Raw genomic sequence first — 26516 nt, 5'->3', positions numbered from 1 at the left:
AGGGGATGACATCCTCTTCCAGCTTCTACAGAGGGAGGCCTCCACACACTTGGCAGACATACACATACAAATAAATCTTTAAAAAAAATTGTAATTTTGGATGAAACATGAGTGCAATTTAAACAAAATCAAGTATGTCTTACCTCTAATATCTGCCGTCCATATGTTTTTATTTGCTGGAGTTCCAGACCCTGGGTTTTTTTCGGGTTGCAGTACTTCTTTAGGAAGGGGTCCTTTGGTTTTGCCTTTACAAGGGAACCAAGAACACATAAGTAACAGAAGAGCCAATTTTTACCCTGGGGCTTCCTGAAAGGTAAAACCGCATGGGACTAAAGGTGCCAGGGCCCCAGCACACAGATGTGGGGCTTATGTAATTCAATAGTCTGTAGCTGAGATACAGAGGCTGACTGGGCTCTGTTTCTTCTGTATCTGAGGGACATAGTTGGCCTCATCCTGGGCAATTCCCAAACTCTTGCCTACTGTTAGAATTCTCCAGGACTGCTTTTTTTCTCCCTACCCCCTCCATGGGATTTCTCTGTGTAACAGCCCTTGCTGTCCCGGGACTCAGTCTGTAGACCAGACTAGCCTCAAACTCCCTAATTTCTGCCTGGAATTCACTCAGTAGACCACCTAGCCTACGACTGCTTTTATTCTTCTTTTAAAGTAAATAAAGATTTATTTGCTTATTTATTTAATATATATGAGTGCTCTGAGTGTTCTATCTACTTGCACACCCTATGCCAGAAGAGGGCATCAGATCCCACTACGGATGGTTGTGAGCCACCATGTGATTGCTGGGAATTGAACTCAGGACCCCAGAAGAGCAGTCAGTGCTCTTAACCTATGAGCCATCTCTCTAGCCCAAAAATGGCATCTTTTTTTTTTCTTTAAAAATTTTTGACATAGGGTTTCTCTGTGTATCTTTGGCTGTCCTGTCCTGAACTCTGTAGACCAGGCTGGCCTCAGACTCACAGAGATCCACCTGCCTCTGCCTCCCAAGTCCTTGGATTAACCATGTGCCACCACACCCTGCTCAACTTCTGGAATTTTATGTATCAAGTATCAGTAACAGGTTCTAAGGTACTGTGGGATGGTCTTTCTGTATGCTGTGAATATGTGTTGCTCTTATTGGTTGATAAATAAAGGGGCTTTGGCATATAGCAAGGTAGGATAGAGCCAGGTGGGAAATCCAAGCAGAGACACTGGAGAAGAAGGGGTGGAGTCTGAGAGACATTAGCCAGCCACCAAGGTAACAAGCCATGAACCACATGGCAAATCGTAGATTAAAAATTATGGGTTAATTTAAATATAAGAGCTAGCTAATAATAAGTCTGAGCCATCAGCCAAGCACTTATAAGTAATTAATCCTCTGAGTGGTTATTCAGAACAGGCAGGTGGAAGAGAAACCTCCAATCACACTAAGGGACTGAAGAACTTTATAAGCATGAACTTGGTTTATAAGTAATACCTTGTAGATCAGATCCTTCAACGTTCCTTTTTCATTAAAGGTTCTAATCAGCAATGCTGAGGATTCATTAGCGGTGGCAAAGGTAACCTGATATATGTAAGGGTGCTGCCAAAACAAAAAAGAAATTCAGGTTTACATCAGGATTTATGATTCATGATCTGGTTATATAGAGTCAAACGCCATGTTGGTGGTTTAGGTTTGTACAAAGTGACATTCCCTGAACACACACTACTTTCATGATAGTAGATGATCAACTAGCACCTTTCTCAGAGAAGAGAAAGATGGGAAGATGTGTCGTGGCAAGCTTTACATAGAGCTCTGCTTGGCTAAGCCCCTCATGGAAGACAGGCTCCTCATGGAAGGTCTCACTTTGTTGTGTGCATCCACAGAGTTAGGAGACCAGGGCAAGTGTGTCTCCGCTCACAGCTTGACCACTTACTCTGCACTGCTGTCTGGGTGCCAAGGCAGGGAGCATAACAACTAGAGAAAAGCATGATCAGTGTGCTTTGCATCCTGGCTTTTTTCAGAAGCCAGTAGCACAAACCTCCCTGAGCTCCTAGTATCTTCCTCAGATGGGGACTTTAATGTCAACCAAGCAAGGTGAGGGAAAGACAAATTCTTTAAAGACTTAAAAGTCTTCCTATAACCTGGAACTTTGGGTACATGGACCAGAAGACTAACTGCTCAGGCTCTATATAACCTGGTGAATCACAGGCTAATCAGCTGGCCTTTACAGAAAAATGCACTATTTATTATTAGACAGTCCTAATCCAAGACCTTGCTTGGATTACCACAAGTATACATTCAAAATATGTCTGAGGTCTGGCCTGAAAATGGGTCGACGTTGTTTGTATTCTAGAAGGAGGTGCTTGTGGACTGAGCCACCAAGCTCAACTCATGTGTATTTCTTACATGCACCATGTTGGGAAGAGGATTGTTTTGTTATTTGAGACAAAGTCTCGCTATGTAGCTCAGGTTGGCCTTGAACTGGTAACTCTTCTACCTCTGCCTCTGTCTCCCAAATACTGGTATGACAGCTTGGGTCACTACTCCAAGTGTTCTTTTTTTATTGTTTTAATTTTTTTTGTTTTTAATTATTTTAAATATTTTTATCTCATGTATATGATTGTATATGCATTACATGTGTGCCTGGTGCCCATAGTGGGTGTCAGAAGAGGGTGACAGATCTCTAGAACTGGAATTATGGATGGTTGTGAACTACCTCATGGGTGCTCAAAATCAAACCCAGGTCCTCTCCAAGAACAAGTGCTCTTAACCTCTGAGCCATCTCTCCAGTCTCTTCCTTCTTGTTTTTGTTGTGTTTCCTAAACATTCATTGAAAGTAATTTAAATCTCAGTGGTAACTGAGCCTGGTGGTGCAGGTCTATAATCACAGACTCAGGTAGGGGCAGGAAGCTAACAAGTTCAAGCCCTGTCTGGGTTACAGAGTGAGTTCAAGGCCAATTTGGGAAATTTAGTGAGACCCCATCTTAAAATAAATGGTAAATTATGGCTGAAATAGTTCAGTGGTGGAGCATCTGCCTACCATATACAAAGTGCTAAGTTCAATCTCAGTTACTGCAAACAATAGTAACAAAACAAAAATCTGAGTGCTGAAAGTCTGTCAAACAATCAGATGAACTCAAGGCCACAATATTTTTCTTCAGCATAAAAATCACATCTCATTAATATTTGGCCTCAATGCCTTTTTATTTTTGAGACAGGGTTTCTCTGTGAAACAGTCCTGGCCATCCCGTCCTGGAACTCACTTTGTTGATCAGGCTGGCCTCAAACTCACTGGGATTAAAGGTGTGCGCCACCACTACTCAGTGGCCTCAATGCTTTAACAAGGTAAACTTGCCAATCTAAGCAGACAAGTTAATGTGACTGTGCTCATTCCACAAGCAACTAATTGTAGAGTGTGGAAAACAGGTGGTGGTGTTACTATTAACCCACCTGAAGGGTGCTAAAGATGTTCTGTATATATTCTGAGTCTATCAGTGTTCTTTCTTCTAAAAAATGGCCTTAAATTAAGACTGTGTATTAGTATAAATAATACATGCCTGTAAAAGGTACCTGAGACAGTCAAGTGGCTATTTAGTCATTCCTTCACCCAGGTTGGTTACCTAGAGCCTGAGTGAGCAGTTAGCCTGTGTTCAAACATTCAACAGAAGAGGTTCATGGGCTGTGGTGGCACATGCCTTTAATGTCAGCAATCGGGAGGGAGAGGCAAGTAGATGTCTGCGAGTCTGAGGCCAGCCTAGTCTACAAACCACATTTCAAGACAGCCTGGGGCTCTGTTGCACAGAAACCATGTCTCAAGCAAACAAAAAGCAAAAACAAAACAAAACGAAAACCAAGAGGTTCAGACAAGAGTTGCTTTCCTACTCTGGTATTTGATTAAAATACAAAGACTACACTTAAATTACTCTGATTAATGGGCTACGAAGATGTCTCAAGCACTGGCTTAAAGGACCTCTGATCTAAGGGCGTTGCCCTGCTCACTTCTGGTCTGAACTAAAAGTCACTGCACCTTTCCATTCTCTTGAGCCTACAGGGCATTTCCAGCTCTTCTACCCACGTACACTCTCAAAACAACACTGACTCTGATTAGCAATGAGGACAGCAGGAGGACTTGTACTTACCACAAAGGAAGGCAGAAGTTTGATTATACACTGAAAATCTTTATCTGTCAAGTACTTGTCTGGTCCAAGATCAGCCTGGAAATACAAGAAGAAATATCAGAGTATCACTTTTGTTTCTCCCCAAAAAGAAAAAAAAATCCTTATGTCCTTCTTCCTAATTTTATTTGCCCAAATTCTTAATTATAAATCAAAGATGGAAACCATATCAAGTCTGCTGCTTCAAGGCCTTTTCTGGAAAGGTAGTATGTGCATATATGAACACTAAGGTATGACTGAGACTTCATCCAGTCCCATACCAAATGTGTCACTAGAACTGCCATAGAGAAAAGAATGAGGTAATGCTCAATAGCTTTCTTTGCAGGTCATTCCAAAACTGTCAGTCCTAACTCCAGGCTGTTCCTATATCCTTCTGAACATTTGATACTTGACCAAATGTATAGCCGCGGGATTTGAACAACCCTCCATGATGTGGGACTGAGAAAGTCCTTACATCACCATGTGTGAGCTCAGTACAGTTCTGAGGGTCTTTTTTATCAAAACTCTCTTCCATAGTGGGCATGCACACCTTTGATCCCAGCACTAGGGAAGCAGAGGCAGTCGGATGGATCTCTGTGAGTTTGAGGAGAGCCTAGTCTACATAGTGAATTCCAGGGCAGTCAGGGCTACACAGTGAAACCCATCTCAAAAAATAAAAACAAAAGAAAAAACCTCTCTTGCATATATTATTTAATCTGTTGACATAAATTAAAGCAAAAGAATTAGCTTACCCAGCTCAATACCAGTCGTTCCTTTGGTTGGTTTTTAATTTTCATCAAGAAATATTTCTTCCTTATCCTCCAACCTGCCACAGAAGCAAGCAGAAAGGTGCTTATAGTGTCAGCATTTTTGCAACAGTTGATGTATAGACTAAGTAGTTTAACAATTTTAGCCTCAGATATGTAGGTCCCAACCACTTAACAATGTTCATATGGAAAGACTATACTACAAAAAACAATAAACAACGAAATTACTTATGGAAAAGCTAATAAAACAGCACTACAATCTAGACCTACTAAAAATGACCAAAGAAGAAAGAATAGAGGTTCTGAAAGTTACCAGCACCCTAGTCCTCTCCAGGGCTTTAACCAAGGTTAATAGGTATTAAAAGTTAGGGATAATTCTTCAAGCAGTAGGGAGGTAGAAGGAATATGAAGTCAGCAGATGTAAAGAGCTTCCCTGGGATGAACAGGCACAGTTCCATGGCAGAATGAGCATGCCAGCCTCTCACCTATGTCTTTCAGTGGTTCTACCACCTCCCACTTTGGCTCTGATCGGAAGAACATGGAAACCTGTTGTAAGGCGATCTCTGTAACGATATTGTAGAAATCCATTATTAGTCAGATGTGTTAGGAAAGACCAATGGCCTCACATATTGTTCATACAAGTGAAATCCCTGTAGTGTATAGATTTCTTTAAACTAGGAAATCTAGGGTTTGGAAAGATGGCTCAGTGGTTAAGAGCACTGGCTGTTCTTCCAGAGGACTCAGGTTCAATTCCCAGCACCCCCATGGCAACTTACAACTGTGTTTGTAACTCCAGTTCCAAGGGTTCTATTTAAAAACATAACAACAACAACAACAACAACAAAAAACTCTAAGTAACCTATAAACTAGCTGGCTAAACCAGGAATTTAATCAGGCCACAATGAAAGCTCAAGATTCAGAAAGTATTATAAATCACACAAAACAACATGTTCCAAGTGATATTTATCCTATCTTCATTCCTTATGGGATTACAGCTTTCACAAACAAAGAAGTGATTAGCCACAAGTAGACACTGGAATAAAAGCCAGAGTTTCAGAAAAATGTTTTCACAATAACATGGCTCAACTGTGATGTGGCACAGAGTGCCTGTTTCCTTACAGATTTTTTTATGCTCTTTTTGTTGTTCATTTATCATGCAAACATTTCCCCTTTAACAAAGACAATGAAAAGAGGAAGTTCCTCCAAGTTCACTGTATTAAGAAACTATCAGAATAACTGTTTTTTACACCCCCACTTCCCGCACCCCGCCCCACACACACACAACATGGCTGGATAGCATTTTCTGCCAATATGGTAAGTGAAATCACTCCGGATCCCTGAAAGCAAAGAGTAAACAGTGGAATTTCACCTCAGCCTGGCGCTAATTACATCCCAAAGAGACTGGCGAGGCTTGGACTCACCAACAATTCTCTCCATATGTCCAAACAACATTCTCTCCTGGAATCCCCTAGAGCTTGGCAAACATTACCACTGCATGTTTTACAGAACATTCTGAGTGAAGAAGTTTGCAGGAGACAACAGTCAGCTGTGTGTTTACTGACTCACTATGCAAAGTGTCCCCTAAATATCCCAGAGAAACACATGACTACAAAATGCAAAACTGGCTCTATTTACATTGTTAGATTCTATCAGATTACATTCTATTTACATTCTTAGCTGCTCTAAAATGCCACAGGACTTTGGGAAGGGCTTGGGGCTGCTAATAAGAACATCAGTTTTTATTAGCTCTGGGCATGCTGGGCCTCTGTATAAATGTCGTCGATACAGCATTTTTATCATTTCCAAAGAAAGCTGAAACAAGTTAAAAAGAAAACTATTTTAAGTGAAAGCATTCATATCAAATTTGAGAAAAATCAGGAAAATAATTTTCTATCTACTACATTGTCACTTCAAGAAACTATACAGGACAATGGTTCAAAACTAAAGGTGACTCATAAACCATCAATCAACAGGTTACTGTATGTTACTAATGTTAGTTCCAACTATGGCGGCCAGCCTGCCTCGGCGATTTTTATCACCTCAGCAGGTGGCTTTCCACTCTCGACTGTGCAGCACACACGTCTTTTAGAACGTGCCCTTCTATCACAGTCTGTCCTCTTGTTCTCTCTTGCCTATTACTCTGCTGTCTGTCTGTCTGACTGCCTCTCTTGTGTCCCCACTCCGAGTGGGCCTTTCACTCTTTCCCTCTCTCCTTCTCACTGCCCCAGTAAATCTCTTGCACTAACTCTGCTGTTGTGCATGGCATGTTCTTTCAGTGGCACGTCTTGGCAGGGCCTGCCCAAGGTACCCAACTGGCCACGTTTTGGCCTTTCAACTATGTGTCATACACGATTTTAGAAATGGAGAAATAACAGGGAACAAATAAGACGAGATAGATGTGTTCCTGATAAATTGGGGACTGGGAATTAGATTTTTGTTTTATACTTTACAGATCAGAGAGCTTGAGAAAGAAAACTTTCTTTTCACTGAACTGTTACTTATCATAAAAAAATTCCATGGTGATTAATTCTAATGCTCTCTTTCAGGACTAAGTATCAATCCTAAACATCTCTGCATACAAGCCCATTTGGGTTTCCCACTTCCTACCAAACCAAAACCCAACTGCTAAAACAAGTATCTAGCTGGCTTAGGTTTCATGGCCCACAGTGTTTGGTTCACCAGCCACACTGAGCTCTGCCTTCCACATCCTCCTGGCCTGGCCCCAGCAGCAGCATTTCCACAAGGACCAGCTAATCCTTCAGGCTGAGCCCAGATCTAATGCTCCCCTACTCCCAAACCCTTCTCCTCCTCATACATGTCCAGGGTATCTGTCCCTCAGGGACCATGCAGGTCCTGAATTAGGAATGCTCTCTTCATTGCTGCAAACTCTAGCTGGCAGGACATCTTTGAATTTAAGTAAAGCCTAGAGCCCTTTGGAAATACTAATTCCCCCTACTCTGGGTTCTTTCTTCTTCCTGTAGTACTGGCCCCTGACTCTGATAACCTCCACTGGCCTCTCAGATGCTAATATCAGCACTGCTTCTGGGAGCCCTCCTCTATCTACAGGCCTGGTGCACCTTCTAAACCTGCTCATTCTGTAACAGAGAAATCTCTTTGCATAAGTGCTATGGGCCGTGCTGTAGACTCAGCACCTGGCACATACAATACTGCTCAATTAATATTTGATGAAGAAAGAACTAAAGATTCAATACATAGCCAATGGATGTGGAACCTCCCATTGGAACCATTAGAATGTGCAGACCCCGAAAAGAAATACATTTGCCTTCTATTTACATCTCTTTCATAATATTTATTTATAAATTTTGCTATTTTAAAAAATTGTTTCTTAGCCTGGCATGGTAGCACATGCCTTTAATACCAAATGCTGGTTGGCAGAGGCAGACGGATCTCTAAGTTTGAGGCTAGCCTGGTCTATGGAGCAAGTTCCAGGACAGATAGAGAAACCCTGTCTCGAAAAAAGATCCCCCCACCCCTCCTCAAAGAAAACGTATTGTTTCTTAGCTAGGTGATAGTGGTGTACACATTTAATCCCAGCACTTGGGAGGCAGGAGCAGGTGGATCTCTTTGAGATCAGTCAAGCTACAGTGAATCCTTGTCTCAATACCCCACCATCACCCTCCACAGTCCACCCCCAAAAAAATTGGGCAAAATGGCTACTCAGTTAAGTGCCAAGAAACAAAAGCTCAAGACAGAGAATGGGAAACCAAGCCCTCAGTCCATCCTACTGCCTCCTGGCTTCCAGCTTTCATAGACTCAGAGGTACCAGGTCTCCCTTTTTGTTTGTTTGTTTTTTTGAGACAGGGTTTCTCTGTGTAACAGCCCTAGCTGTCCTGGAACTAGCTCTTGTAAGGCAGGCTGGCCTTGAACTCACGGAGATCCACCTGCCTCCCAAATGCTGGGATCAAAGGTTTGCATCACCACTGCCGGGCTTTCAGCCTTTGAACTTCAAGGTCCTAGCCTGATGGGTTGACTTCAGGGAATAAACACTGACTTCTCCAGCCTTACAGAGAGAAGTCCAGATCCCCAGTCCACTGCTGGGTTGCACAGCCTGCACTCCCTCCAGAACATCCTGCCTCTGTCAGGAACACAGACCTCAACTGGGACCCTCATTCCGAAGCACTAATCAAGAGATTGTCAGTTTTAGGACTAGAAGGTAAGTAACTTGGTTGGTCTGTTCTTCCCTTCTCCAGCCTCTTCTAAGGGTACATGTATGTTTTTACCCTTACAGACTTGGTCATTAGATAAAGGCCCATTAATTACCGATTGGGCAGGTTGCTATCTTTGGAAGGACAGGTGACAGCTGCTGATGTCTTAGGAGATCTGGCTGCCCATCCCTGGAACTCAGGTTGGCAATACAGTCCCTTACAAACAAGGGTTCCAGTTAGTGTGTTCTAGACAAGGAAAAGTCGCTATGCTGATTTGGGTCACCACTCCAATAGAGAATTCAAATGTTGCTGAAGACGGGCAGTAAACAGATAATTTGGAAGCTGAAAAGAAGCAAAGGCATCAGCCACATTTCAAGGGAGATTTGATCTTGCTTAAAGAAGTACAAAATGTTATGTGAGGATGAGCAGAGAACCAGAAGGAGCCAAAGGCCATTCTACAAATTTCAGGAATGGGTTGCCAAAGCTGGCAAGAGGGAGTAACCTGTGTTTCCTTCTTCTGCAGCAGCTGGAAAACCAACTTAGCAGCAAGGCAAATTCTGATATTTTATTCAAAGAGAAATGAATCAGCTTCATGAGCTATTGCTCCATCTCAGGATTCGGTCCTCTGACAGGGGCTCTATACTCTGGCGCATTTGGATTCGGGGAGGGAGTTCTTCGTAACCTCCTTAGACTGGCCACCCTAACCTTCAGCTCTGCTGTGGGGGACAGGAAGGAGGAAAGACAGTACAACCTAGGGGAAGAACGGGAGAGGTAGAGGGCATTCAGTAAGTGGGTCATAAGTAGTTAATAAAGGTGGCAAAGTTCTACCTTCCTCACACGCCTTAACAGAGACCAAAGCTTAATAGGTTCTTCAGCATGTGGACAGGTCAGACAAGTTCTAGGTGGGATCTGAACTTGCTTCTATCAAAGCTGTGGACCTATAACACTCCTCATCTTTGCTCAAACTGATCAACTCTGAATTAGGGATGGTGACCCCTTAAAAACTCTTAAAAGCCCTCACCCTCCAGGAAAGACAGCTTCAGCTCAGCTGTGCAGAGGGTTTTCTCTCTGTGGCCTTCCTTTCCTCACCTGATGACTCACTTTGCTGTGTTTAAGATTTTTACTATTGCTCCATGCTTCACTCCGGATTTTTCCAGCCTTTTAGTTCTTTAACTGGCACAGAAAACAAACCTGATCAAGATCCCTAGATGGTAACAGAAGGAAAACAGACAAACTTCTAGAAGCCAAATAACATATTAACTTGGGGGCTGGAGACATGGCTCAGTGGTTAAGAGCATTGCCTGCTCTTCCAGAGGTCCTGAGTTCAATTCCCGGCAACCACATGGTGGCTCACAACCATCTGTATGTAATGAGGTCTAGTGCCCTCTTCTGGCCTGCAGACATACACACAGACAGAATATTGTATGCATAATAAATAAATAAATATTAAAAAAAATAACATATTAACTTGGAAAACTCTGATAGGACAGAGCCAAACAAATGTGCAGGGCCTAAGTAAGCCCTGCCTCTTTAAGATCTTAGCTCCCTCATCTATAAAGCAGCTGGGACCCAGGAGAAGAATCATCCAGCAAAATCCTTGCTGTGTATGCACACATGACAACCTGGAGTCTGAGTTCAAGCACCCATGTGAAAACTCGGAGGCATTGGTCAGCACTGAATCCTGTTGCTGCCGAGGCAGAATAGATAGGATTGGTGCTCTGGCTGGCCACCCTGGGAAATGACAAGTTTCAGGCTCAGTGAGAGACCCTGTCGTAAACAAAAATAATAAAGTGGGGAGTGAAAGATATCTGACATTAACTTCTGGCCTCCATGTGCACACATCCATTTGTACACACGCACACAAGCACACATGTGCACATGCTGTGTGTATACACATATACATACATGTAGACACATGGTTAGTTTTGAGATAACAGCTCTAAGATGCCTTCTGTGTTACCCCATGTACATTATTACTCTCTGGTCCAAGCTCTTTGAATACAAGAAATGCATGTGCTTCATGCCTATCCTGGCACACGGTGTGGCATGTCACTGATGATGCTGAATAGATGTGATCGCTACCTGCCCACTACAGCTCAACACCTGCCCTCACGAGAGCATCAGCAGACACTGTCAGGAGATAAGGCTGACAAATGTGAAGAGAGCTGAGTTGATTCATTAAAGATGACCTGCTGGGGGGCTGGAGAAATGGCTCAGTGATTAAGAGCACTGGCTGCTCTTCCAGAGGTCCTGAGTTTAATTCCCAGCAACCACACAGTGGTTCACAACCATCTATAAGAAGATCTGGTGCCCTCTTCTGGGGTGCAGGTATACATGCAGACAGAACACTATATACATAATAAATAAATAAACCTTAAGAAAAATGACCTGCTGACAACTTTGGAACAGTCAAGGTGAGACTTGGAGGAAAAGATGAAAGAGTCAAAAGGCAGCGGCAGAACTGAAGCTCTTCTGAGTTCCCGTCCAGTGTCAAAGTGCTTAAGAAGGAAATAATGGAATCCTTGTAACCATACAATGCTTGACTTTGTAACCTACAGTAAACGAATTTTAATACCCATTCCTTTCCCTGACTAGATTCTGGAAAAGCATTTTCCTTCATCTTGTATAACATCCACTAGAAGACGGCATAAACCTCAACAAGGCTCATCACACTGCAGTGCATACGCAAATCACCCGACAACCTTTAAAGTCAGTTTCTGATCAGGCAGGTCTGGGAAGGGCCTCAACTCTGTTCTTTAGACAAGTTCTTATGATGCCAACTACACCTGGTGAGAAAGCCTAGAGAACCTCGCTGTGAGCAGTGAGCTCACACTCAGCTGCATAGACAGATCGGGAGCCTCACAGACTCCACAGGCTGGCATGCACATAGACTGAGCACTGACTGGGAAGGTTTGGTGCCCAACGAGAAATAGGCTTCCAGGTGTCCCTTCTCAAACAGAATGACAAGCGTCTTCCTATTAATTCAGATACAGTAATTTGTGTTTGTTTAGCATTTTTGAAATAGGATCTCACTTTGTTGTCCAAGCTGGCCTGGAACTTACTGAATAAACTTATGGCAATCCTCTTTCCAAGTGCTAGAGTTGTAGGAATGAGTCTGGCTTTAAAAAACAATGTTTTAAAAGATCCAGTAACAGGGGTCTGGAGAGATGGCTCAGCGGTTGGGCATGCTGGCTGCTCTTCCAGTGGACCTGGGTTTAAGTACCAGGACCCACATGGCATCTCACAACTGTTTATAATTTCTGTTCCAGGGGATCTGACACCCTCACACAGGCATACTACATGTGTGGCAGAACACCAATGTACATAAAATACAAATAAAAACTATTTTTTAAAAAAAGAAACAATAACAGAATCTATTACCTTAACAAGAAATTAACAACCAGAGTTCCATTTAGAAACCCTTAAAGCATGGCTTGGCTTTAAATAATCTGTTTTTTCTGTTTATCAGGGTAACTCTGTAAGAGTTTTAAAGGCCCCTAAAGGCCACACCAGAGGGAAGTAGATATTTAGTTCTTCCTTCTGCTGATGTCAGGCTTGGGTATTTAATGCTGACTTTGTGTGTAACTAGCAGGGAAGCAAAAACCCTGATCCTGGGGAGCCATCCTCTGTGCATGACACACAAGAGCCTCAGGAAGAAGGTGTGAGGACATAGGAACAGCCCTTCTAAATCAACATTACATTTAAAAACTATTTAAAGAAAACGCAGACATATTCCACACTGTAAACATAAACCAGACTGAGGGTGCTCTGTGCACTACTGCTGCGGGCTGTCTGCTCTGTTCCAAAGAGAAGATAATGGGCAATCAGAGGTACAGACACAATTGTTTCTCTTCTGTATTTTCTGTACAGGCATCAAAAATATTTTGGAAGGAAATTATGCCCCTCCTAAAAATATGTAGAAAAATACAATCAAGAAAATCTTTGCAAAGAAATACTATCCTGTTATAAATGTGCACATTTCTCCACATGGAAGTAGAGCTTTCCCATATATTAGTCCCAAGCCCCACGTGACTGCACCTCACAGACCCTGTTTCTTACCAGTGTAGTTTGCAGAATAATTGTTCGGGTCCAGGAACTTCTTAAGCAGCTCACAATTGGACAAGACATGATTTGCCATGATAACATTAAGGTAGTTCTGCAGGCCTCTCTGTCTCTCAGCTATGAATTCACGGTCCATGTTTCCAATCAGTTTCTTAGGAGGAAGAGGCAGACTCAAGCCTGCAATCTGAAAGAACATAAGGAAAAAAAAGGAAGATGAGAGGGGAGTTATAGTTGTGTTATATATCCACAAGTAAGTTTGATATCTGAATCCTGAAACATCTGTAATTCATTAAATATAAAACAATGCAGACTTTAAAGATTAGAAATTATATATATATAAAACTATACATCTCATGATTGATAAAATTATATACTAATCATAGTAACTGATTGTTTAACTTTTACCAACGTTTTATTGGTATATTTATTGGACATAGTACCAAGAGAAATTGCTTTTACAAAGTTAACATTAGTAGTCCTATGATACTACTTCCTCCACAGCCCATGGGCCAGGTTCTCCAGACCCTGGAACAACCATAGCAGTTCTGATCTTTTGGCATTGGGGAATGCTCAAATTGCTATGTCTTGACTCTACATTCCTGGGCAGTATTTGTAAAATTTTCATGATGGGTGATGGGATTAAGGTCTCCTTCACAGCTGAACAGTGATCCCAGCTGCCAGAGGCAGGAAGATCTCTGAGTTCAAGGCCAGCGTGGTCTATAGAGCGAGTTTCAGGCTACAAGAGAAACCTTGTCTCAAAAAACAAAGAACAAAAAAGAAGTTCTCTTTCATAGTTCTGACCTCACCTTGTATATCCTGTCTCCTGCCTCCAGTTACATTATTGTATTTACACTAGGAAAAATGATATTCCTTACAATTACATTCACAACTGCTGAGCCTATTTTGTGTTATAAATAGGATCCTATGAGGTTATCTGCTTCCCATCTCAGAATTTTGCCTTTCTACATCTCTGAGTTTGAGGCCAGCCTGGTCTAGAGATCTAGTTTCAGGACAGTCAAGATTAGTCAGTGAAGGACAGAAAGTTGATGAAGGTGTAATTGAACGAGGGGGCCACAGTCCAGTCCAGCAAGCATCAGAGTTTAGCAGCTTTAGCCACGTGGTTCTGGCTTTAGAGTTAAGGACAGAAGATGTAGGCAATGAAATTAGCCTCCGAGCTGCAGAGGCCAGGCATGTGTTGTGGTGTCCCTGAATGGAGGCTCAGAGAGCCCATTTTGTGAAGCTGTGAAATTGAGGGCTGAATTGCCTTAAAGAACCCAAGATGTTAAAGAAGCCAGTGCTGTGGGATACCTGCTGAGGAAAGCTTCTAACAGGGAGCAGAAACAGCCCAAAAGAAGTGTGTTATAGTCGACAAAGCTGAATGGAGTTGGAGATCTGAAGTGAATTTTGACATAAGACACGAAGATGCAGAGTTTGCAGTTTTTCCCAAACTCCAAGCTGGCTGTGGGTCTTGCTTTGGTTCAGTATTTCCTTGTTATGCACCCTTCCCTATGTTTTGGAATGGTAGTGTATGTCCTGTACCATTATATGTTGGAAGTATAAGATGTTCTTTGATTTTGATTTTACAGGTGATAACAGTAAGAGATTGCATGTCTCTCAGAAGAGATTTTGAACTTTGGACTTATAAACATTGTTGAGACTGTGCTAGACTATGTGGATTTTTTTTTTGTTTTCTTTTGTTTTTTAGAGATAGGGTTTCTCTGTGTATCTTTGGCTGACTTGGAACTCATTCTGTTGATCAGGCTTGGCCTTGAACTCACAGAGATCTGCCCGTCTATGCCTCCGAAGTGTTGGGATTAAAGGCATGTATCACCACCGCCTGGCACATTATGATACTCTAACAAGTTTATGGGGGCCAGGGAGTGGAACGTGATAATATGAATGTAAATGGCTCCCATCTCAGGGAATAGCACTATTAGGAGGTGTGGTTTTGTTGGAGTGGGTATAGTCTTTTTTTAAAATTGTATTTATTGAACTCTACATTTTTCTCTGCTGCCCTCCCTGCTTCTCCCCTCCCCCACTTCAACCCTCCCCCAAGGTCCCCATGCTCCCAATTTACTCAGGAGATCTTGTCTTTTTCTAATTTCTATTTCCCATGTAGATTAGATCTATGTATGTCTCTCTTACTGTCCTCATTGTTGTCTAAGTTCTCTGGAATTGTGGTTTGTAGGATGGCTTTCTTTGCTTTATTTTAAAAACCACCTATGAGTGAGTATATGTGATAATTGTCTTTCTGTGTCTGGGTTACCTCACTAAAAATGTTTTCTAGCTCAATCCATTTTCCTGCAAAATTCAAGCTGTCATTATTTCTTTCTTCTATGTAGTACTCCATTGTGTAAATGTACCACATTTTCTTTATCCATTCTTCAATCGAGGGGCACTTAGGTTGTTTCCAGGTTCTGGCTATGACAAACAATGCTGCTATGAACATAGTTGAGCACATGTTTTTGTGGCACGATTGAGCATCCTTCGGATATATACCCAAAAGTGGTATTACTGGGTCTTGAGGAAGGTTGTTTCCTAATTTTCTGAGAAATCACCACACTGACATCCAAAGGGGCTATACCAGCTTGCATTCCCACCAGCAATGCAAAAGTGTTTCCTTTTCCCCACAACCTCTAGAGCATAAGTTGTCATCAGTATTTTTGAACTTGGCCATTTTTTCAGGTGAAAGATGGAATCTCAGAGTTGTTTTGATTTGCATTTCTCTGATGACTAAGGATGTTGAACATTTTCTTAAGTGTCTTTCAGCCATTTTAGATTCCTCTGTTGAGAGTTCTCTGTTTAGGTTTGTACTCCATTTTTTTTATTGGATTATGTGATTTTTTTTGGTGTCCAATTTCTTGAGTTCTTTGTATATTTTGGAGATCAGGCCTCTGTCTGATGTGGGGTTAGAGAAGATCTTTTCTTCTCTGTTGTAGGCTGTTGTTTTGTCTTATTGACCATGTCCTTTTCAGTTTCAGGAGGTCCCATTTATTAATTGTTTCTCTCAGTGTCTGTGCTACTGGGGTTATATTTAGGAAGTGATCTCCTGTGCCAATGTGTTTAAGTGTACGTCCCACTTTCTCTTCTATAAGGTTCAGTGTAGCTGGCTTTATGTTGAGGTCTTTGATCCATTTGCACTTGAGTTTTGTGCATGGTGATTGATATGGGTCTATTTTCATTCTTCTACATGTTGATATGCAGTTATGTCAACACCACTTGTTAAATATGCTTTCTTTTTTTCCATTTGATATTTTTTGCTTCCTTGTCAAAGATCAGGTGTTCAAAGATGTGTGGATTGATATCTGGGTCTTCTATTCGGTTCCATTGGTCCTCCTGTCTGTTCTTATGCCAATACCAGGCTGTTTTCAGTACTGTAGCTCTGTAGTAGAGTTTGAAGTCAGGGATTGTGACGCCTCCAGAAATTCTTTTATTGTACAGGATTGTTTTGGCTATATCCTGGGTTTTTTTGCTTTTCCATATGAAGTTGAATACCATTCTTTCATGGACTTTAAAGAATTTTGCTGAGATTTTAATGGGCATTGCGTTGAATCTGTGGAGTGGGTATAATCTTGTTGGAGAAAGTGTGTCACTGTGGAGCTGGGCCTTGGGATCTCTTTGCTCAAGCTTTGCTCAGTGTGACCCAACAATTTCCTATTGCCTTTTGATCAAGATGCAGCCAGCAGCATGTCTGCCTGCAGGCCACCATGCTCCCTGGCATGATGATAATGGACTGAACCTCTGAACTGTAAGATGCCACCTCAATTAAATTTTTTTCTCTTATATGAGTTGCTGTGGTCATAGTGTCTTTTCACAGCAACCGAAATCCTAAACAGGTTTTCTGTGTGTAACAGCCCTGCCTATCCAGGAACCAGGCTGGCCATGAATTTACAGAGATCTGCCTGCCTATGCCTTACAAGTGCTAGCATTAAAGTTGTGGACCACCACACCTAGATGTCATTTGGGTTTTCAACATAAATGCTTTGTTGTGGTTTTCACTTCAGCATTTCTATTTGTCCTTGAAGGTGTGTGTGTGTGTGTGTGTGTGTGTATGTGTGTAAGTCAATTTATTATTGCTTACAATAGCTATGGAGGAAGAAAAGGTAAAAGCGGGTGCTCAATCTCCTACCATTTTCCAGATCACTTCAAACTTTTGAGACTATTTTTAAACTTGAAAAGCAAAGTAAGGTCACTTTCAAAAAGTAGTACTATAGTAGTGCTATTTGACACTTGAACCAAAAATAAAAATAAAAACAAAAAAGCAATCCAAACGATATGCATATTGATTGACTGAGGGTAAGGCCAAATGAGAAGGGCATCTCAAATTTAGAAAAGGATGCATGGTAAGCTAGTCACAGGGGCAAACCTAACTCAGGTTCCACTCTAGATTTTTCAAGCAACAATGACACAGTCCAATGAATTAAGACGTGTGGTTGGAATGAGAATGGACCCTATAGGATCATACATGTGGTAAGCACTTGGTCTCAAGTTGGTGGTTCCGTTTGGGGAGGTTTGGGAAGTGTGGCCTTGCTGGAGGAGCCTTCACTAGAGGCAGGTCTTGAGAGCCTCCAGCCCTGCCCTCCTTGCAGTTTGTTCTCTCTCCTTTATGCCTGGACTCCGAGATATGAACTCCCAGCTGGCTGCTCAGGCCGCCATGCTGCCCCACCATCGGGGGCTCTAACCTCAGTCAGAATAAACTTTCTTCTATGAGTCACGGTGTTTTACCACAGCAACAGAAAGTAAAGAGTACAATGTCATGGGAAAACGGCTAGCTGACAACTCTAAGTTGCCTATTTCTCCCGTAAAACTATGAAAACGTTTCAGACACAATTAGGATACATTTTCTATCATAGCAGTTTGTCACCAGATAAGACACTTAAATTTCAAGGGTTTTTTCTCATTCATAAAATTAAGCTTTATCTAAGCAGTTTCTTCCCTTTATCTTAGCAGAAAGGCCAAGGAGTGATTACAGTTTCTTACTTAGCTAAATATAATGCATAAGTACAAAGAAAGCATGTCACTCAGCATGACAATCATTTTATTTGATGTTGCTCAAGGGCAGAAAGCATTACTAAGGTTATTTATCAATGTAGCCTAAAACATAACTGGTATATCCTAAAAATACCTTATGAAATTTGTAGAATATAATCTTATTTTTATTTAAACCATGGATGTGCTCATATATGGGAGTGAACACTGTCTTTTTCTTTCCTCAAAAGCTTTTTAATTTTTTAAATTTTTATGTGTGTAACTGTTTTTCTTGCATTTATGCCTGTGCACCACATCCATGCCTAGAGAGGGCTTCAGAGCCCCTAGAACTGGAGATATAGATGGTTATGAGCCACTAAGTGGGTGCTGGGAATCAAACCTAGGTCCTCTGGAAAAGCAGCCAATACTTTTACTTCTGAGCCATCATTCCAGCTCCCATGAAAACTCTCTTTAAAAGATTCACACATAGCTATCTCTAGGAGCAGGTTGTGATTTTTTTATTCTGTGATGAAATATTTATCATACTCACGTACCCTTCTCAATTAAAAGAGAAAAACATTCTTTTTCTAATTAAAATGATTTTTTAGGCAAGGTTTTTTAAAATTATTTATTTATTATGAACAGACTGGACTGCATGGTCCATACAACAGCACCCACTGAGTGATGAGTCCTACATCGTCCCATATGCAGCACTGGATTCAAACACCAGTATTTTCCATTTATGGTGGGGATATAAGAATGTATTTGATAAAATAGTTGTCTTTTCTGTTTGTTTGTTTGCTTGTTTATTTTGAGGGAGTAGTCTCAAACTCTCTAGGTAGCTCAGAAAGGCTTTGAGCCTGACCCTCAGGCCCCCACCTCCTAAAAGCTGGGAGCATAGGTGTGTACCACAATACCATACTCTATATGGAGCCAGAAAACTGAACCCAGAGCTCCATGTGTGCTAGGCCAGCACTCTACCAGTTGAGCTACCCCCCAGCCTAAAATGTCTGTCTTGAATGGTGAGAGCTCCAAGCCCCAACCAATCTATTTTTTTTACTTTCTTTTGCATGTATATGGTGTGTGTGTGTGGACCCAGGTGTGCTGGTGTCACAGTGTACGCATGGAGGCTGAAGGACAACCTTGCGTGTCACTTCTCACTTTCCACCTCATTTGAGCCAGAGCCTTTTAGTTGTTCCTGCTTCACGTGCTAAGTTAGCTGGTCCTCAAGCTGGGAATTTTATCTCTGCCTCTCATCACCCTGTAGGGTAGTAGGATTACTGACCTGTGCCACCACCACACCCACCCTTACGTGAAAATCAAAACAACTCTGAGATTCCATCTTATATCTGTAAGAATAGCCAAGATCAAAAACACTGATGACAACTTATGCTGGAGAGGTTGTGGGGAAAAGGAAACACTTCTGCATTGCTGGTGTATATACAAGCTGGTATAGCCCCTTTGGATGTCAATGTGGTGATTTCTCAGAAAATTAGGAAACGACCTTCCTCAAGACCCAGTAATACCACTTTTGGATATATATCGAAAGGATGCTCAATCGTGCCATAAGGACATGTGCTCAACTATGTTCATAACAGCTTTATTTGTCATAGCCAGAACCTGGAAACAACCTAAATGCCCCTCGATCATAGAATGAATAAGAAAAATGTGGTACATTTACACAATGGAGTACTTACACAGAAGAAAAAAAATAATGACAGCTTGAATTTTGCAGGAAAATGGATGGAGCTAGAAAACATTATTTTTAGAGCGGTAACCCAGACACAGAAAGACAATTATCATATGTACTCACTCATAGGTGGCTTTTAAACATAAAGCAAAGAAAGGCATCCTACAAACCACAATTCCAGAGAACTTAGACAGCAATGAGGACACTAAGAGAGACGTACATAGACCTAATCTACATGGGAAGTAGAAAGTAAGAAAAAGACAAGAAAGATCTCCTCTACATGGGAAGTAGAAAGTAAGAAAAAGACAAGAAAGATCTCCTGAGTAAATTGGGAGCATGGGGACCTTGGGGGAGGGTTGAAGCGGGGAGGGTAGCAGAGAAAAATGTAGAGCTCAATAAATATCAATAAAAAACATAAAAACATCCCAGCACTCGGGAGGCAGAGGCAGGCAGATCTCTGTGAGTTCGAGACCAGCCTGTCTACAGAGCTAGTTCCAGGACAGGCTCCAAAGCCACAGAGAAATCCTGTCTCGAAAAAAAAAAACCATAAAAACAAAAAACAAACAACAATAACAACAACAACAACAAAAAAAAAACTTCCCTTGAAGGGGAAAGCTGGGTGGGACTGTACAAAGCCAGCAGAGAAGTTCCTGAGTTCCACTTATACCAACTTCAGGGAGAAGTGCAGAGCTAGAAGGTCCCCAAGGTGGAACCTGAAACTGGTCCTCTGGCCTAGTAGAAGCTTCTAAATTACACACAGACTCTACCAATGTTTCCAGGAACTTAACTTTTATCTGGAGGTAAAACCTCCGAACTGGTCATGCTCCTTACTCCCTTCCGTCATCAGATTTTAACAATCACCTTCAGCCATACGCCAGTGAGTGTTCTAAACTCTCAACAACCTTTAATTTATCTCATAAAATAAGCTCTCCAAGGTCAACTACAGGCTGTAAAATTGAAACCATAAAACATTTGGAATAAGAGAGACCACAGAAGTCACTCTTCATTTGAGAAGGACAAAATGAGACCTAAAAGAAGAGATGGCTGATCCAAGGTCTACCACCAGGCCAGAGTCTGGGTTTTCACATCACTCCAACCCCTTTCTCCTTTCCTTTTCATTGATGCATGACCTCCCTGGCTGGATGCTAATTTGACACTGTATTTATTTGAAATATGGTGCTTTTTTTTTCTGTGCTGTGCCTATGAAATATGATTACCATAAAATTTTTTGGAAAACACAGACTTTTCTATTTTCTTTTTTTACTTATATAGTCTACATGCATTTTAACAGAACATGGAAAGTACCAAACACTATAAAGAGCTAAAAGAAAAAAAAAACATAATCCTGCCACCTGGGGATCATGAGTGTTAACATTTTGGCATATTTCCTTCGAACCTTTTTTTGCTAAACATTTCATATAATTATATCATATGGCATGTAAGTTTACATTCAGAAACATCATTATACGAAAGTTTGGTCCCACTGTACTCAGACCCACTCCATACTTGAGATTGAGATTATATTTCTCTCCTTCACAGGAATCCACTTATCTGTAGAGAGTAATCAGATACTGAAAACCACGGTCAGAGTTTCATTCTGAGGTTTCTGAGTCCTTTGGTTATAGAGGTTGTTTTAAAATTATTTCATTGCCAAAAAGCTGCACATACTTTCTTCTGTTTGTTTACTTGGATGAAGAAAAACTTTCCACTGCCAGATGTGGTGGCCCATTCCTGTAATCCCAGCATTTGAGAGGCAGGAGGAGTTCAAGGTCATACTGGGCTATGTAGTAAGCTGGAAACCAGCTAAGCAGTATGGAACTCTGTCTCAAAACAACCCCTACCCCACATAGTATGTGAATATCTGAAATAAGATGCATATCAGAAGCACTAATTTTAAAAAGAAAAACTACACTGGAGCAAAAATAAGTTCCAGGCCAGTACATGGCAAGATTTATCTCGAGAAAATAACAATCATTCAATCTCTGTCAACATGTTTGTTATCTAGAGATCAACTGGTCATACTAAAATTAAAACCAAATATTATCTGAAGGTATAGCTCAGTGGTAGACAGATCATGTGACAGCATGTGAAACACCCTGCACTCAATCCCCAGAACTACACAACAAAGATCAAAGGTACAACAGAAAGCAACTATAGTGTCCTGCAGATTACTGGGTCAATTGCAGAAGAAAAGTACTCATGTTTTTACAGTAAATAATGTTTGGGCTCTACTGATACCATTTTCTGAAGTCTGACATAAAACATGGCTGTTTGAAGGAAAAGGAAGCAATATGTTCCTTTTTATCCAGAAGTTCTCCTGACTTTGGTGCATACCATCAGAGGTCACCCAGCGTGTGTGATAGCCAGATCACTAAGGAAAGGAGCAGTTCTTTGCCTCCCTGCTAATCTGGTCAACAACTAAGCACTCCAGCACACACTGAAAGGTTTCTACTGCCACACAAATCTGAGGAATGGCACAAGCCTGACAGTCTTCAGTACTAACATGGCCAGGGATTATGATGGTGCTGAAGACTATCCAGGAGCCTTTTACTAGTGGCATTGGATGTCCTTGCAGAGCTTCCTTCTTTTGATTAAGGGCATCAGGTTAGAATATTAGAATCTAATGTGTACTTCAGAGAAATCATTGAGTAGAAAAAGACTGAGTCTCTACTGTTATGCTTTAATGCTGATCTACACTGCTAACTGCAGACGAGCCCAGCAAGAGTAAAGGAGAGAGCCCCAGATACTCCTGCACGAACTCTAGCAACCTATGTAGTCAGTCCTCATCCACAAAAGGAGCTTATCCATATGACTTCTAACCAGTAAAAGACATCATAAGCAACCATGTGTGTCACCAGTGTTTTGAAACATTTACCTGCAAGCTGTTGTTAAGTAAATCGAAGTCACTGTATCTTCTAACAATCTGTAAGAGACAAAACAGTGGTGTTTTGATTCAGCAAAGGCATCCCTCTCCACCTCCTGACTTGGGACTCTCTGGTATTCCAGAGCTGGAGCATCTGTGCCAAGCGGAGCAGTGCTGCTTAGTGTTCACTTTGATTGATAAGTCCAGAAAATGCACATAGAAGTCTCCCAGGGATGGCCTGGACTGCAGTAAACTGGTTAATGCTGGCCAAATTCACAAGGCATCAACAAGAGATTTAAACAACAGCAAAAAATTTATCATGTTTTCAGGTCAAATTGCCTTTCAAATATCTTTCATATTAACTGATTACGTAGAGGGGTAGGTAGATTAATGATTTAGAAAACAAAGGGAAACAGACAGCTTTGATGTTATTTGTCCTCAACAGGAATAAAACATCATCTGGTAGACATGCCACCTCCCCTGGAGATAAGTCTGTTCCTGTAGGTAAAACTGTTTTACCTCTCAGCAAAAGTTCAGTTTTTATGTCCTGTGTCATTCCTTGGTTATACTTCTGTTACTGCTTAGAACATAGCCAAATCTCATTAGCGCTGACTTTAATGTCAGTATGATACCAGCTAAAGTCATATGGAAAAAGGGGATCTCAACTGAGAAAATGTTCCCAACATGTTGGCCTGTGGAACATTTTATTGATTGAGGATTGATGTGGGAGGACCCAGCCTTCTCTGGGTGTGCCACTATGGGCTGGGTCCTGAGCACTATAAGAAAGCAGGCTGAGCAAGGCATAAGGAACAAGCTAATGAGCAGCATTCCTCCATGGCCTCTGCTTCAGTCCTTGCTCCATGTTCCTGCCCTGAGTTCCTGTCCTGGTTTCCCTCAGTGATGGACTTATAAGCTGTACAGTGAAATAAGTCCTTTCCTCCTCAAGTTGCCTTAGGTCTTAAGTGTTTTATTACAACTAGAAGCCATAAATAAGACATCTTGGTAAGGAAATCATTGTGCTTTTGAGTAGTTTGACTTCAGTCTTTATCACTGGTTATCAAATAATGTATATAGATAAATTACCTGGATACCACCTAGAACCTCACCATAAGACAGCTTCATTTGGTAGGACTCAGGTAGGGCCCAAGAGCCCATTTTTTGTTAAGTACCCCATATAAGGTAATAAGAGCTAGAAAAACTTGTACCAGGGCTTGACTATTCTGGTAGGATGATTCTTGTCAAATGTACATAATGTTACATGTAAGTCAACCCTGATAAAGGAAGCCAATGGTAGCACAGTGCTTCACTGGAGGGAAATACACATTACAACGCTGCTCTGTCAACACTGAAAACGTGTGCCCTCAGACCAGTTACTTACCTCCGAAGTGGAAAGTGCAAAGAATGCTGCTACAGAGGAGTGCTCTAAGAGTGGGGTAAATTAATGTGTTTAAATCAGTGGTGAGTAATTCATAAACTCTTGGCAGATGTATGTGATAAATATCCAAATAAAAGCAGTCTGAAACTTTAGGCAAAGAAAAGACTGTTTGGAGCACTGTGGTCAGAGACTGCCTAAGGTGGAGCCAAGGCTCGAGCTGGGTCATAGAGCACAGGCAATACTATTAGAAGGGGTAGGATGGCCACAGCCCCATGAACAATTCAGCTGCCCTTTGCAAGCCAACTGGGATGGGAAAGACCACTAGTTTTCCCCACTGTCTTTTTCTCTTTAAGGCCAGCACTGAGAAAAGCAGAGCCAGGGACCTCAAGACGAGCCCTCCTTAAGGACAGTGAAAGAGTTAGCTCCAGCTGTGCAAGAGTAAACTAGTCCATAAAGGACAGTGACCTGACTGTACACTCTTGTTACCTGGTGACTCACGTTATGTTTCTGGGCTAAGTTGGAGAACTGCTTTTATTGTTCCAGGTAACCAACCACCAGGAACAAAGGCTTTGTACATCTGTATTAAAGTTAAAGACTTAGGATGCTGAAGAAATGCTTCAGGGGGTAAGAGCTCACACTGCTCCTACAGGGGCCCAGTTTGCTCCCCAACAACCATGTCATGTGGAACCGCCTGTCACTCCTGCCCCACGGAATCCAAATTCCTTTTCTGGCCTCGGTAGACGTGGAACTCACTTGCACAAACCCACACTGAGAGAGACACACACATATATACATAATTTTAAAAGACAAAAAGAAAACTAAAGGCTTACACCCAAGAGCAATATGATTTGTACTATATAAATATTCTGACTTTTCCAGATTTTCTGATACCCAGTGGCCACAAATGTAAACACTTTTTTCTAATAGACAAAAAAACTTACCTGCCAGCTGTTTTCTGTGGAAATTCCCCTTTGTACCCTGATGATATATTCCTAAAAGGGATAAAAGAAAGAGCCTTAGTTGTAAAAAAAAAAAAAAAAAAAAAGAATTGGGGCAGGGGATGTGACTGGGTGGTCATAGACTCAGTAGCATGAAGAAGGCTCTGGGTTCAATACTTAGCACAGGGGCAGCAGGGAGCTGCTGATCATGGCGGACAGCATCTGTACTCCCAGAACCAGGGAGATTAAAGCAGGAGAATGACAAGTTGGAGGCCAGCTTGTTTTACATGATGAGATTCTGTTTCAATAAAACACTCATATATGGATAAATGGTAAATGTATGACTTCAAAGAAAGGGTTGGAGCAATGGCTCATCTGTTAAGACATGGATTCTGTTCCCAGAACCCACGGGGCAGTTCACAAGCATCTGTAACTCCAGTTCCAGGATATATGATCCCCTCTTCTGACTTCCAAGTACACCAGGCATGCACATGGTATACATATATAGACACGCTGAAAAAATACACATAAAATAATGTAGGCCTCTGAGTTCAAGGCCAGTCTTGTCAACATAGTAAGCACCAAGTCAAAACTATGTGTGACCCCATCTTAAACAACAAATTAATGAAACTTAAAAAGTTTCATTTCATCCCTGAATCCTACAAGATGGTGAGAGAAAACTGTCTCCTGAGAGCTAGCTGTCTTCTGACCTTCGCATGAGAGCTGTGGCAGGGGCATGCCTGCTTTCATAAACACACACATAAAAATCGGTTAATTTTTTTATTTTAAAAATAAACTTAAGTTTTAAAGAGACCCATAAAATCAATTTGATGTATTTGGTAAAGAACTAAACCTATGAAGATCTAAAGAGAAGTAGGCTGTTCTGTACTTTGGAGACACCATATGTTGTATAGTTAAAGATACCGAAAAGAATGGAAAACTAGAAAGGTAATTTTTCTCAGAACATTTTGATTCTACTAAAGTGGATCAAAGGTACTCCTCCTTGACTAAAAAGACATTCGATTTTTTTCAGATTTCCGGAACTGCCACAATGAAATGCTTCACGAAGATTCCCACTGCCTGAAAGCCTAGGAGACTGTGAAGTCAGTTTTCTCCTGAGCTTCAGGCTGCAATGGTACCCCAGATTCTCCAGTGACTTGTGTTACCCTTCTCACTCTCTCTGATGTGGAACAGACCCTATGTGTAGATAGGACAGTATGAATCACCAAGGCCCAAGAAGCCTAGGCTGCCACTAACCTAGCCATCTGTAGCCACTTCCCCAGAGAGGCCCCTCCCTCCTGCTTCCCCTGACACCACATACTTAACCTTGGCTTGTAAGGAGGGTGGAGCATGTGGGCATTTTGGCAAGTCATTGTGGTCTGGGGCTGAAGTTTTTTCAAACTGGACATGTACTAAGACCACATGATATGGAGCATACATGAAGAAAGAAAAGAGAATTAACGGGAAACTTACACTAAACTTCTACATTAGTCATTCAGACTTCTGGGCAGCCACTCTAAGGGACAAATTCATACTCAGCAAGATATAGAGAACTGTCC

At 41.6% G+C, this 26516-nt stretch overlaps 1 protein-coding gene across 10 annotated transcripts in view; it reads right to left on the bottom strand.

The window, feature by feature from the left end:
* The window catches only part of Pxk (PX domain containing serine/threonine kinase like), a 69558-nt gene that overhangs the window by 26295 nt on the left and 16747 nt on the right, over window positions 1-26516 (bottom strand). For 9 of the 10 annotated variants that reach the window (XM_075988546.1, XM_075988544.1, XM_075988550.1 and 6 more), the window contains exons 2-9: window positions 24961-25011; window positions 22657-22704; window positions 13121-13307; window positions 5381-5458; window positions 4881-4954; window positions 4114-4188; window positions 1469-1573; window positions 144-245 (exon numbers count right to left, since the gene is read on the bottom strand). In XM_075988546.1, coding sequence (XP_075844661.1) covers window positions 144-245; window positions 1469-1573; window positions 4114-4188; window positions 4881-4954; window positions 5381-5458; window positions 13121-13307; window positions 22657-22704; window positions 24961-25011 — 720 coding nt within the window. Of the gene's footprint in view, window positions 1-143; window positions 246-1468; window positions 1574-4113; window positions 4189-4880; window positions 4955-5380; window positions 5459-11449; window positions 11473-13120; window positions 13308-22656; window positions 22705-24960; window positions 25012-26516 lie in introns of those variants that run through there. The other variant, XM_075988553.1, reaches the window with a different exon arrangement.

Source organism: Microtus pennsylvanicus, chromosome 10 (assembly GCF_037038515.1).
Source record: "Microtus pennsylvanicus isolate mMicPen1 chromosome 10, mMicPen1.hap1, whole genome shotgun sequence".
Taxonomy (NCBI): domain Eukaryota; kingdom Metazoa; phylum Chordata; class Mammalia; order Rodentia; family Cricetidae; genus Microtus; species Microtus pennsylvanicus.
The sequence above is the reverse complement of the archived record's forward strand: the minus strand, read 5'-3'. Positions and strand labels throughout refer to the sequence as shown.